Source organism: Gekko japonicus, unplaced genomic scaffold (assembly GCF_001447785.1).
Source record: "Gekko japonicus isolate JY-2015 unplaced genomic scaffold, Gekko_japonicus_V1.1 scaffold1437, whole genome shotgun sequence".
NCBI lineage: Eukaryota > Metazoa > Chordata > Lepidosauria > Squamata > Gekkonidae > Gekko > Gekko japonicus.
This window is the reverse complement of record NW_015170324.1, coordinates 288,567-301,826: the sequence shown is the minus strand read 5'-3', so window position 1 is coordinate 301,826 and position 13,260 is coordinate 288,567. Positions and strand designations below refer to the sequence as shown.

Sequence of the window (13,260 nt, the reverse complement as noted above, 5' to 3'; positions counted from 1 at the left end):
ACTAGCCTGCTTGCTTCAGCATGGCCACACCTCCCCAACTGGGCCCACCTGCTCTGAGCCTCAGCTGGAGGCCCCCAAGTGTGCAATAGCCCAGGGCTCCTTGCTTACTCACAGGATGGCTGCTTCTTATGAGAGGAAGTGCTCCTCTGACCTCGGACTGAAGAACACTGGGCTTCAGAACCTGCCAGCCAGTACAACATTCCTGGACACTATAAGCAGAACAATTGTCATAGCAGCAGCTGATTAAGAATACTTTTATTTACTTTGTAGTCCTAGATATTATACATCCAGTCCTACCATTTGAAGCAGTCCAAACAGTTCAAGAAATGTAAGGGGCTGGAGGCTACCACTGCAGACAAAAACTTCCAGCCCTCTTAAGGTCACCCAGTTCCATGGTAAACCATGGGACCAGGTTTTGCCCAAGGATGGGAGAGGTTGACAAGGGGCAACCTTCTCAATAGTTTCTAAAATCTTCCCATTCCAAGCTCCCAATGCAGCCTTAATAAAGCATGTATTTGGAATCCTAAAATCCCCCAGAGCATTCTGGAACACAGTGGTATCCATGAGCCTCTGTGGGTGAAACATTTTATCTGGGCCCCTCTCCGGCAGGGTGTTAGAGCCACAGTCACCCTTCCTTTGAGTAAACAGTGGCTCAGGCCAAATCTCCCACCAAGAAACCAGACCTTATTTCAAAGTTTCGGCACCAAAGATTTAGTCCAAAGTGTGACTGCAGCCAGCAGTGTTGCTTAATGTTAGCCATCTTTGAAAATCCCCACCCCCATATCTACCAACTCTCATCTGCACTGAAATAACACATTCATTAACCATCGTGCCCCAGGTACAAATTTCCATCAGAACCACTAAGGACATCTCCCCCTCACACACACACACAATTTGGCATACCACCTTCCACAGAGAAGCCATAAAACATATGCCTTTTGGCAGGTTGGGTCTGGGTTCCCTGGATCCAATTTGCTTTCCCTTCTGCTACACAGCAACTGTGGGGAACATCGTTTTAAAAATCAGTGGGAGCCCAATTCTGACTGGAAATGTGGCATGGGTGGGAGGAGGGGCTCCAGCTTTCCCTGTGCCATTTTCCCAAGCCAAAACAGCCTGGGGGGGAGATTAATTCTTAACTCCCCCCTGGTTGCTTGCCTCAGGAAAATGGCACGAAGGGAAAGCAGAAGTCTGTCCTCTCCTCACAATGCAGTTCCAATCTGAATTTGGGTCCCACCAAATTTTAAAATGATGTTCCTCACAGCTGTTGTGTGGCTGCATGGAAAGCGAGTCCAGTCTGGATTGCCCTGACCCAATTTATCAAAAATGTTGGTGTTTAGTTTGGCCCTACAGCATAATCCTTTAAAGCAGGATGTAAGCATTCCATCAAAGTGTATTTTATTATATAAATCATGGAAACCTGTAAAGTCTGAATTTCACTAGCCAGACCATAGGAATTACTTTTTTCTGTTATACCTCTCTTTATACTGGGTCTAATAGATCAATTGAAAGTGTGTAAGAAGGAAAAGAATTCAGATTTATTTCTATAGGATTTGGGACATGTTCAGGCTGCTTAGAGAAAAATGTCCTCCCTCTTCCTGATATATATCCCCCTTAAAGGAAATATGACAGCTTTTGAGAAAATGCAGTGATTTTTTCTTTAGGACACATTTATGAGATCAATTCTACTACCGCATTGGCAGAAACAAATCCATTTATTAAACCATAACTGTTTGGAAGAGTAATCAATATGCAGGATGTAGAGCAAAACACAAATCAAAGAAAGAAATGCAGCTGCATTGTCTGAGTGCTTGAACAAATGCAGAAGTAAAATATTCCCATATTATAGGCACCTTCACAGTTCTTTTAAATAATTATCCTTGGTTTGATCTTGTTTTTGAGAGAAAAAGTGATTTCATGGACCAGAATATTCTGCTAGTGTGGGATTTTTTTCCTCTTGGCAAAATCCCAAAAATCAAAACACAGGCCTTTGCAGCTGCGGTGAGTAATCTGTCAACAGGGAAACCATGACAGCCTAGAAGAAAGAATACGAATGCATGAAACATCTAATTGTGGAGGGGAAAGGTTACTGCACACAAAATATCTACATACTTCATGTGTTCCTGTGAAAATGTGTTAATAAAGAAGCATACCCTATGTGCCTATGTAGGGTGCCTTTACTGCAGCATTGCTAATCTCTGCAGGATGGGTGGACAAGAAAGGGAACAAAAAAGCATGGTGATTGGGGGATGCAGTCTGGACTGTAGGGACGCTAGGAAAGGAGGAGACAGACTGTCCAAAACAAGCTAAATACTTTATCCACGATCAGCTGCATCGCCAACCAGAAGTATGTTATGTTTTGAAGTACTCCTAAACTGATAAAACCCTTCCCAGTCTATCACTAACCCTAGGAACTAGTTCAGAGCCTCAACTGCTTCTAGAGGAGAGAAAGAGCTGAATCTTAGCTGCCAAATGAGGACATGTCTCCCCATATCTCTGGATAATCTCAATTAACACCTTCATTCAGGTGCTGAATAGCATGGGGGACCTTTGCAACACCCTATAAACCAAATGTAATGGAGTAAAATAGCAAGTCTTCCAGCATCATGTTATGGAACCGGTCTTCTGGGAAGGTTTGGAGCAACTGACAAGGTCTCCTAAATTCATCCTGGCCAGATGATCCAGAAGGTTATCATGGTTAATAGCAACAAAAACTGAGAACCAGAAACACCAACAGGTCTCCCACTGTAGTCTGTCAGCTACAGTGACCAGAGCAGTCTCACTTCCAAAACTAGTCATGAAGCTAGTTTGAGAAGAATTCAGATAAGCAGTATCAATGAAGAATCTCTGGAGCTGAGATGCCAACATATGCTCAAGGAATGAGAATGGAATATTACAATGGGATGGATAGTTGATGTCATTGGGGAGGGGGGAGGGAAAGGGGCGGCTGCACACCTTCCCTGAACTCCAAGCGGTGATTTCCCCACTTGGAGATGAAGCACGGGCAGCCCCCAATGGAAAAACAGCATTTAAAGGGATCCTTTGGAGTTCGGGGAAGGTGTGCGGCTGGCAGCCGCCCCTCTCCCTCACCTCCTGCAAGATTTAAAGGGCCCATTGATCAGCTGGAGGGCCCTTTAAATCTTGGGAGAGGAGAGGGAGAGGGGTGGCTGCAAGTTTTAAAGGGCCTTCCATCTGATTGGTGGGCCTCGTGCTCCTGCTGATCAACTGGAGGGCCCTTTTAATGTCACAGGAGCTCCTCTGGCAGAACTTTATTGCCAGTATGGGCAAGGACACATGCACACATGGTTGGTTTAACTTCTTTAAGGATCTTGGTTGTGTCTTCAAAATGTATAAAATGAACAGTATCCACAAAGCTGGATGGGCGGAACCCCCAGGTTTATCTAGCATTGTGAGGTGGTGGCATAGAAGTCCATAGGTCTGGGTGCAAGAACTACAGTCCTGGTGCCACATCACAACTGTTGTGTTAGTGCTGAGTTTACTACTCTAGCATAGCAGCAGGCCTTGATGGAACCACAGCAGTAACAGTATCACTGCCCAATGCATCACAGCGATAGATTTAAAAGGTATTATGTGGCACGGAAATTAGTGGAGGGCTGGGATAGGGGCTACACTAGAGATAACTCATGTGCCATCCTGAAGGTCTCTTGACCTTGACAGATCCAGCTACCCCCGTTCAAGCTGAACAATATGTTGTCATAATAGTTGTTAGGGAGACTTTAACTGCCAAGTAACATAGTACCATGGAGTTGCTTCACCTGCGTCATACAGAATGTCACAATGGCTGTGTTGGCTCAAAACACTTTGTGCTATGAGAGCTGTGCACTTCTGAGAGCACCCGTACCATAATTGTCCATTTCCTGTTTTCAGCCTCTTTAAAAACCAGTGATTGTGGTGAATAGAACACTTCATCATCAACCTCTTCTGGCTTCCTGGGTAAGCAATGTAGAAACGTCCAGCCAGGAGACGCCACTTTCCCAGTCTAAGGGTTGGAAAGAAATATAGAATTTGAAAGGGAATGGAAGTATATGCTACTTTAATAACAAAAAACCCACACATAATATAACTAAGGCAAAAGCTGAAATGCTACACGACACAGGCTGCTTCCATGTGGTAAAAATTCGCAGCGTAGCTCTCATGGCTAGGGTGAATGCAGAAGCATTCAGAGCTGTAGTAGTACATCCACATGGCAGTTTCTGTGGCAGTTTCCCTGCCCTCAGACCCTTGTGAAGCAGAAAGGAAAGGGACACTTTCCTTGCCTCAGCACCCTGCAGCTGCCATCCACACTCTTGTGCGGGGGGGGGGGATTTAAAAAATCTGTAATTGATATAAGTGAAATGTCTATTGAATAGACCAATTTTTTTAAAAGCCCCCCAAAGCCTTCCAGTGATGTGGGGGGGGAATGGCAGCCACGTTAGGCTGAGACAAGGAGAGTTTTGCTTTCCTTTTCACAGGTATGGCTGAGGGTGACCGGTATGTGATACGAATGTGGGCACTACCTGCAAAAATGCCCACTTTCCCACCCACATGGAGCACAAAGGAACTTTGATTGTGATCCTTCCAGAAGATTGAACCAAACCAGGGACAGATTGTAGCAAAGCAGGGGAAATATCAGAAAGTGGACATACAGAAAGCGATCTCCCCCAAACTCCCCCCAAACAGTGCTGCAGTAAAGAAGCCAAGGTGAAGCAAAACATCTGCGAGGAAGCAGCCATAATCGTATATTTGTTGAAATTAATTTGGTAATGTTGATCAGGCTACAGCAATGAAAAGTTCAGCGAACAGTACATTCTGCTTCTGGTTGGTTTGCACTCTCCACGGCTGCTACCATAATGGCTCTCTTGTTTGTTGCTATGTTAGCCATAAGTAGCATGTTTTAAACAGTGTGCTTTCTAGTCTGCGGACTAATTTGATGGTTATATATCCTACTTCACTGTATACAATAAAAGCAACCAATTTGCAGAATTTGAGCATGTCATGACATACATGATTAGTAACAGCCAGATATATTTATGTAAATCTCTGTTCTCAGTCCAATTAGTACATCACTGTGGTAGCAAAGTAACTGTTGAAAACGTACTCCTTCCATTGTCCAGCTTCTTCATACTTTATTAATGGTCCAGAACCAGGCTAGGCACGTGCCTCATTTGCACTGGCCCAGCTGACCAATGAGACCACGCCCTGCAACATGTCTTGTAATGTATCCATCTCAGACTGCGTGCGAGGCCATTTCATCAGGCGAAGTGACTGAGCTTTGCTCTCAGGAACAATGGGACCAGCGGATCCTAGCCGGCACCTATCGGCAGGCTAGGCTCCTGGCCGAGAGCCTTTGGAACTCTTGGCCACTGTAAATAGCCAATCACTTGTGTGTGGGTGTGTTTGGGGAGCAGGGTTTGTGCACATATAAACCAGCCTGCGAGCTGGGTACTCTCGTCTTGTTCTGAGCTGCAATAAAGTATGAGAGCTGAAATCACTAGTAAGTCTCAGTACTTTTCACTGGCGATGAAGGTGGGATTCTAACTCCCATGAACAATGACCCGGACGAAGATTCGAGCACTGCATCGAGCCCCACCGCCGAGACTGCCGCAAGCCGCTCCGCTTCGCACCCTGGTTCTCCGGTCGCCACTCCTCGCTCCGTAACCTGCCCTGCTGACCCCGAGAGCAGCAGCGCTTCCCGCCTCGCTTCAGCCACCGCCGCTGCCTCCAGCGCCACTCCTGAGCTTCCCTCACCACGTGTAAGCAGTACGATGGCTAATTCCCAGGAAAGCATCGCCGCTTTCGACACCTCCTGCCCGCACAGTGGGAGACCTGGCTCGAGATCCTGGAGAGCTACTTTGACTGCCACGACATCGTAGACCCGGGTAAGAAAAAAGCCCATCTCCTGTGGCGTAGACACCGTCTTGCTGCTTAAGGACCTCATTGTGCCAAAGCAGACCAAGGACGAGTCCTATGTGGTTCTGGTGAAAGCGCTGACTGACCACCTTTCACCAAAGCCCACAAAGTTTGCCAAGCACATGGACTTTTTTGTGCGGGTCCAGGGGCTGGACAAGCCGGCCTCCGAGTTCTTGGCCGGGCTCCAGAGGGCAGCCACCAGGTGTTCCTTCCCCCACCTGGATGACACCTTGCTGAACCAGTTCCTTTTGGGTCTCCGGGAACCCAAACTCCGTAGGAAACTGGCTAGCCAGGATGACCTGACCCTAGATAAGGCACTCAGGGAGACCACGGACTACGAGAAGGCGCACCAAGACCGCCGAGTGCGGGCGGTCCATCGCACGCAAGCAACGTTCTAGTCTGACGACTCTGAGAATGAGGAAGTGCTCCAGGTCTGCCGCCGCCGCCCCTCCCAGCGGCATTGCCCCAGGGGAGCACCATCGGCCAAAGCCCCCTCTGCATTATCCCAATGCGCCAGCTGCAGGGAAGCGCACGAACGCCGGGGTTGCCATTTCAGGGACGCAGTCTGCCGCTCCTGCAACAAGCCAGGCCATCTGGCACGGGTCTGCCAATCCCGACGACAGCCCCAGAAGACGTCAGCCCACCAGACAGCAGCAGATCAACCCACCGACCTCCATACCCTCTCTGCCCACCACCAGCCGCACCAGGTATGTAACTTGCCCCCCGATAGCCCAAATAAGGTGCATGTGACGGTGCTAATAGAGGGGTCCCCCTGCAGCATAGAACTAGACACCGGCTCTAACTATTCCATAATTTCAGAGGAAACGCTGCACTCGCTCTGCCCACGGGGGGGACCCCCTCTGCGGAAGCCACAGGGGTTTAAGTTATGGGACTTTAACAGGAACCCTGTGGTGGTGCGGGGCTGGGGCAAGTTTACGGTGCAGTTTCAGGACTTCCATGGATAATTGGACTTGCTGGTGGTGGGGGGAAGGGTCTCCAGTCTGCTGGGACTTTTTTGGTTCGGGCCCCTGGGATTGACGATCGGGGGGATTAATCAGCTCCGGGCTGAGAATTTTGCGGCTGTGTGCAATGAGTTCCCCAGGGTCTTCGATGGCACACTCAGCTGCTACACAGGAGCCCCCATTTCCCTTGACCTCGACCCGGCTATCCGCCCCATCCGGGTTAAGGCCAGACACCCCCCCCCATTATGATGAGGCCAAAGATCGAGGTGGCGCTTGATTGCTTGGTGGCCCAGGGGGTGTTAGAAGCCTGTTGCTTCCGCATGGTGGGAGACTCCCAATAGTCACCCCGGTCAAGCCAAATGGCAACGTGCGGATTTGTGCAGACTACAAGTGCACATTGAACAAAGCCCTCCAAGACCACGCTTATCCAGTACTGGTGGTCAGTCACGTGTTGGCCACACTGGCAGGGGCACAGATTTTCGGCAAACTGTACTTGGCCCAGGCCTACCAACAACTGCCGGTGGATGCTGCCACGGCAGAAGCCCAAACGTCTGGAAGCTGGGTGGAAGACTTCCCCACAGCCCCATGCATGCTGCTACCACCCAACTGGCCAACAGGGCCATGTCCTGTGAGGTGTCAGGGAGCCAGGGAAAAGGCCTACACACAGGCCCAAGCGCACTGCCACTGTCCATCTGGCCACACATACATGGCCTAACAGCAGTCCAATAGTACCAGAAGGGGACACAGGAAGAGACCCACCACCATTCACAAGAGAGGAGGAAAATACTGGAAGACTGTTTAGTCCCATGGGAATAGGAGTCGGGAGGAATGAGCAAGGGCTATGAGGAGCTATTTAAGGCCCCAAAGCCTGGAGATAAAGAGGATATGGTTGCAGCTGCTCTTCCCTCAACACTTGAGGCTGCTTACTGACAGGACAAGGGAGGTGAAAGGAACAACCTGATGGAAGAAGTAGAAAAAGGTTTTGGGACAACCTTCTGTTCAGGTTGCCATTGCAGGACCACTCTTTCTCATGGGACCACTCAATATATGTCATTGCTTTTTATCATATGCTAGCCATTGCCACATCTGATCCAGATGTGATTAGGGCAGCAGTCCCACATAATTCAAACAGCAGTGAAAATAAAGTACACACAGGAGCTGTGTTAAGACAATTCCTTTGCCACGGCAGTAGAAACTGTAGACCTGCCTGAGTTTGGCAGATCCTTGCCAGCAGTGTACCCTCCCACACACATCATACTGAGAGGGAAGGGGGTTTCCTTCACCTTGTTCTTTACCTTTCTTCCGGTTCTCTTCAGCCAAATTATCTTTACCTTGTGAAGGTCCTGTCCTGGGGCCCTCCCTCTCTGGAGTCTCCAACCTTCTGGAAACTTCATGGAGTCAGAGCAATTCCTGTACAAAGCTCCTGCTACCCCCACATCCTAGCTGTGGCTCATCTTGTTTCTCCACTGCTGACTCAAGGCTGTCTCCCAGCTGATTGTCAGGCAGTGGACTATTAAAGGGCTAGTCCAAGTCAAGCAACAGAGCAGCAGGCTTTTCCTTAAAGGAGCCACATAGGAAGAGCTGGAAGACCCTTCACTTAGAGTCTCAGAGAGGTTTACAAACTCTTTTCCCTTCTCCTCCCCACAACAGACAACCTGTGAGGTAGGAGGAGCTGAGAGAGCTGGAAGACCCTTCACTTAGAGTCTCAGAGTGGCTTACAAACTCTTTTCCCTTCTCCTCCCCACAACAGACACCCTGTGAGGTAGGTGGAGCTGAGAGAGCTCTTTCGAGAACTGCTCTTTCAAGAACAGCTCTGACAGAACTATGGCTTGCCCAGCAGCTGCAAGTGGAGGAGTGGGGAATCAAACCCAGTTCTCCCAGATTAGAGTCCACACACTTAACCACTACACCAAACTGGTACCTGGATGCTGAGGGTGGCACCCTGGGTCTCCTCAGAGCTGCGGAGCCCAGGGATTACTTGGGTTCTCAACAGTAACATATGAATCTGACCTTATCTCTGAGCAAGTATCACAAACATCTCAACTGAACATAAGACAAGATACAGGATATTTTCTTTTTCTTACCAGATGTTAAATTTTGTAAATAACAGAGTTGGTTTTTAACATTTTATTTAGATTTTGTTGTTAACATACAAACTTTGTAACAGTATGAATTGATACAAATAAGCAAAGCAGTGAAATTGAGAGGGTTACACATATAGTACAGCAAAAAGCCAGGAACAAATGAAGAATGCTTTAAAGGTAATTTGCTAAGCTATGCATCTGTGTAATCAACAAAGAGGAGCTCTGTAGAACACACCATTTATGAGTTGCCTGAAAGTACCGTCTACTGGTAAGGATAATAATTTCAGTTAGGATATCATGTTGTCGATGTTAGGAGTTTTATCTAATCAGAAGTGAAGCCAGGACGCAAAGCTTGGGTTTTGTGGCAGACTTTCTGTCATGTACTGAAGGAAGGGAAACCAGGTGCGCAGTAATTTGGAGTGTGTCATACAAGATTTTGATTGAGATATAATCAAAGTGTCATTGATTTTGTGCATAATAAATTGCTCCCACACTTTATTTCTCCACTCCTCCACAGTTGGGGGTTTAGTTGATTTCCAAGTGGCTGCTATGGTGAGTTTTGCTGCTGCAAGTAAGTATGTCGTTAGATGCGTGAGAGAGTCTTCACCTTTTGCTGGATCACTGAGATGTAGGAGAATAATTTCTGGTATCATTGGAAGCGTTTGTGATGTTATTTTGGATATTTCAGCAACTACAATATCCCAGAAATACTGAACATGGGGACAGTTCCACCAGCAGTGCAGGTAGTCCCCCACTGCTCGCAATTCTTCCAGCACAGTGGTGAGTATGTGTTGTTTATGTGGTTCAGATGACTCAGAGTATAATACCAACTGGAGATTAATTTGAAAAATTGAAACCTAACTTTGAAAACTCTAGATCTGTTTGCCCCTGTGAACCAAATCAGTGTCCATTGATGGTCCAGCAGACTGATTCCAAGGTCTCGTTGCCACATGGCTTGATAAGTCAACTTCGGTGTGTTGTAGGAATCTATAAGAATTTTATACAATTTTGAGAGCAGATGCTTTGAGTGTTCTGAATAAGTTTCTAGAAGTACTTCAAATTGTGACTTGGGACTCTTGAAAACACCTTTATTTGATATGTGTTCTATGAGGCTCCTTAGTTGGTAATAATGGAGCCAGGAGATTGCTTTGCCGATTTGTTCCTCAAAGTGTGTCTTTTCTAATCATTTCTCTTGTTTGACTAGGTCTTGAAGACAGTTGAAGCCCACCCCCATCCAGTCTCGAAATGCACCTGGTTCCTGACCTGGGTGGAACCATTCTTGGTAAGTAAAAGTTGAAAGTGGTGAGACAGACAATGCCAATTGTTGTCTCTGTCTGTCCCAGATCTGTAGCGTATGTGTCAAATAAGGATTGTCAAAAACTTGCTTGGGCCGCTGCAGTTTGGAACTCCAGAAGGCCTCATCTAGGATCATTTTCTTGGCTCTCCAATCTGTGAATTGCACCATGATGTCCCTGGGGACTGTCCTCCTGGGATTATTTGGAGCGCTGAGCCAGTAGGCTCTTAAAATGGTCAGTGTCTTCCCCAGATCCTGATTAACAATAGAGGCGAGCCATGTAGAAATAAAGTCAGTTAAATCTTTACCTTCCTCCACTCCCTCTGGAAGACCTCGTAGTTTTAAATTCATTTGTCTGGCCAGGGATTCCAGAACAAGATGCCTGTCCCTGAAAGATGATTCCCTCACATACAGCCCCCGTACATCTTCTTTTACTAAGAGTCCTAGATCAAGAGCCGATTCCACTTTCTGTAAGGTCAAGTTGCTCTCTCACCAGCTGAATTGTAATATGAAGTTGATCTGTGATCCTGTGTTCCATATTCTCCAGCAAGGCAGTTAAGTCAGGCATCAGCCACTTCCAGTTTTGGCAATTCGCTGTGTGGGTGTGCTCCATCACAGCTCTGATGTGAGCGCCTCACAAACGTGCCAATGGGGGGGTCCGAGTTTATCTTGGACCCCCCAGACCCCTTGTAAGGGGGTTTCAGCCTGGGGTGCAAGAGGTGCCTCTCCCAAGGTGGAAGCCAAAGGATTGAGGCACTTTTTTGCCCCAATAGGCCCCCATGGCACGGAGCCAGCATGGCACCAAGAGGTGTACACTGGACAGAGCGTATAAGGATCCCGAGAAATGATCCTCTCTACATACCTAGTGAATGCAAGTATAAACATGAGTGAAGCTATGATCCAGCAAACAATCGATAAATCGTTACTACTAAAGCCACCCCAAAGCCCCAAACAAGTGGAAGGGGGAGGGGAATGCCCAATCCTGAAATGACTGAGTTTAAAGTGCGAGTCCGAAAGGGCAACTCGAAGGAAGTGGATTGCGATGAAATATGCGGCGGACCAGCAAGAAAGCGATACATTCCAGACTTACGGAGAACTTTTAAACTTTCCTCTTGTATAAACAATGACGCAGTGAAAGAAAAAATGGTGTTGAAAGCGAAACTTATAATACGAACTGCCAGCACAACATCGCCGGTCACTAGACCAGAAGTAACCACAGACTTTCCCAAACTGACAGCTGTAGTTTTGTGCCCTCTACTGGACCAGATGACCAACCTTAACGTCAAGCGGGATATGTTGCAAAAGGAACTCAAAGAAATTTCAGCAAGAAATAAATAAAGCGGATGTTCCTGAAGCAACAACAGAAAGCGGAAGATGGACCTGAGAAAGTGGAGGAGAACAAAGACACAGAAGAAGAAGAAGAAGAAGAAGAAGAAGAAGACGACGAAGACGACGAAGACGAAGAAGACGAAGAAGAAGAAGAAGAAGAAGAAGAAGAAGAAGACGACGAAGACGACGAAGACGACGAAGACGAAGAAGACGAAGAAGAAGAAGAAGAAGAAGAAGAAGAAGAAGAAGAAGAAGAAGAAGAAGAAGAAGAAGAAGAAGAAGAAGAAGAAGAAGAAGAAGAAGAAGAAGAAGAAGAAGAGAAAAATGGGGAAGGCTGCGATACCATCTCGAAGAGTCTGGCAAACCCTTTAATTCTGAAGCAGAACTAAAAATTAATTTGGACTTTGATAAGAGGAAAGGAAATTGCAAAATAGCTTAACTCTGATAGCCTATTGTCTATTTTAACGCATAACTTCAATTCTATGATATTTACACTTTAGCTAAAGAGATTGTGATTGCTTGCTTGACATTTTTGCATTAGTAATCTTCATGTTCTACTACTATGTTAATAGAGATGTATCAATAACTTTATATGTCTGTATTATGGATCCTTGTTACTCTTATTTTAGGTTTTTCCATCCCCCTGACCCTGCAGTTTTGTAGATTAGAAAATAAAAAAAAAATTTAAAGACAAAGTCAGGCATCAGTCTGTTTATTTCTTACTGCTGAGGCGGGTTATGATTTCCCGCCATTTTCGCAGTGCCAGTGTCGAACCTCTTGTAGTCTGCTTTGCTTTCTTTCGCCGATGAGAGAGTTTAGGTCGATCTGAGAGTCGTTTTAACGCTGGTAGAAGGCTCCCATGATTTCTGCCCATAACTTGAAGGCTAAGAGTTGTTTGGTAAGTATGTAGGTTAGGCAGAAAGAAGGCAGGAGATGGAGCTCAAGGTTTAAGCGACTGCCATCTTCCTTGGTGTCGCCACGCCCCTCAGAGCTGGCTTATGAGAGAATCTTCTTGACCTGTGTGGTTTTATAATATTGTCAAGATTCAGACAACTAATTTATCTAAAATGTGTTAAGACACATTCAACAGCAGTGAAATAATATCAATAAATAATTCACCTCTATGTTCCCATACATATTGTTATGTTAATTGGTGCCCACATCAAGTGAGAACCAATGCATAAGTTCATGTGGTGTAATAGTTAGGGAGGTGATTAGGACCAGGGATACCTGGATTCAAATGCTGACTCAGCCATGAAGCTTACTAGGTGATTTTTATCCAATGATTTTCAGCTTAACCTTCAGTGTAGGATAGTTATGAGAGGAAAAGGGGAGGAAGGGAGCAATACAGACACCACCATGAGCTCCATAGAGGAAGAATGGAATAAAATGTGATAGATTAGATTTGAGGTGGTTTTGCATGTGCACAGAATGCTAGCAGTATGTGGGTATTACTATATATAATGCTCCCTATCCCCATCACACATACAGGTGCACTTAGAGAAACATCACTGAAACGTGCACATGTGAAGCAGCTTTTAAATTTTTAATATATCGATTGGGTTTTAAGAGAGCTGTTAGCTACCCCATCTTACTTAGATTCATCATCACTTCACACCCAGCCATAAGAACAGAAATCTGTTCTTCCCGTGTTTGAATCTCCAGGCATGTCATGCTTTCTGTG

The 13,260-nt window shown here is 46.4% G+C and overlaps 1 protein-coding gene across 1 annotated transcript in view; it reads right to left on the bottom strand.

Moving 5' to 3' along the window:
- Nucleotides 1–1,972: 1,972 nt before the first annotated feature.
- OTC (ornithine carbamoyltransferase) overlaps nt 1,973–13,260 on the bottom strand; it is a 37,981-nt gene continuing 26,693 nt past the window's right edge. The window contains exons 9-10 of the mRNA XM_015418099.1: nt 3,860–3,997; nt 1,973–2,032 (exon numbers count right to left, since the gene is read on the bottom strand). Coding sequence (XP_015273585.1) covers nt 1,973–2,032; nt 3,860–3,997 — 198 coding nt within the window. The remainder of the gene's footprint in view (nt 2,033–3,859; nt 3,998–13,260) is intronic.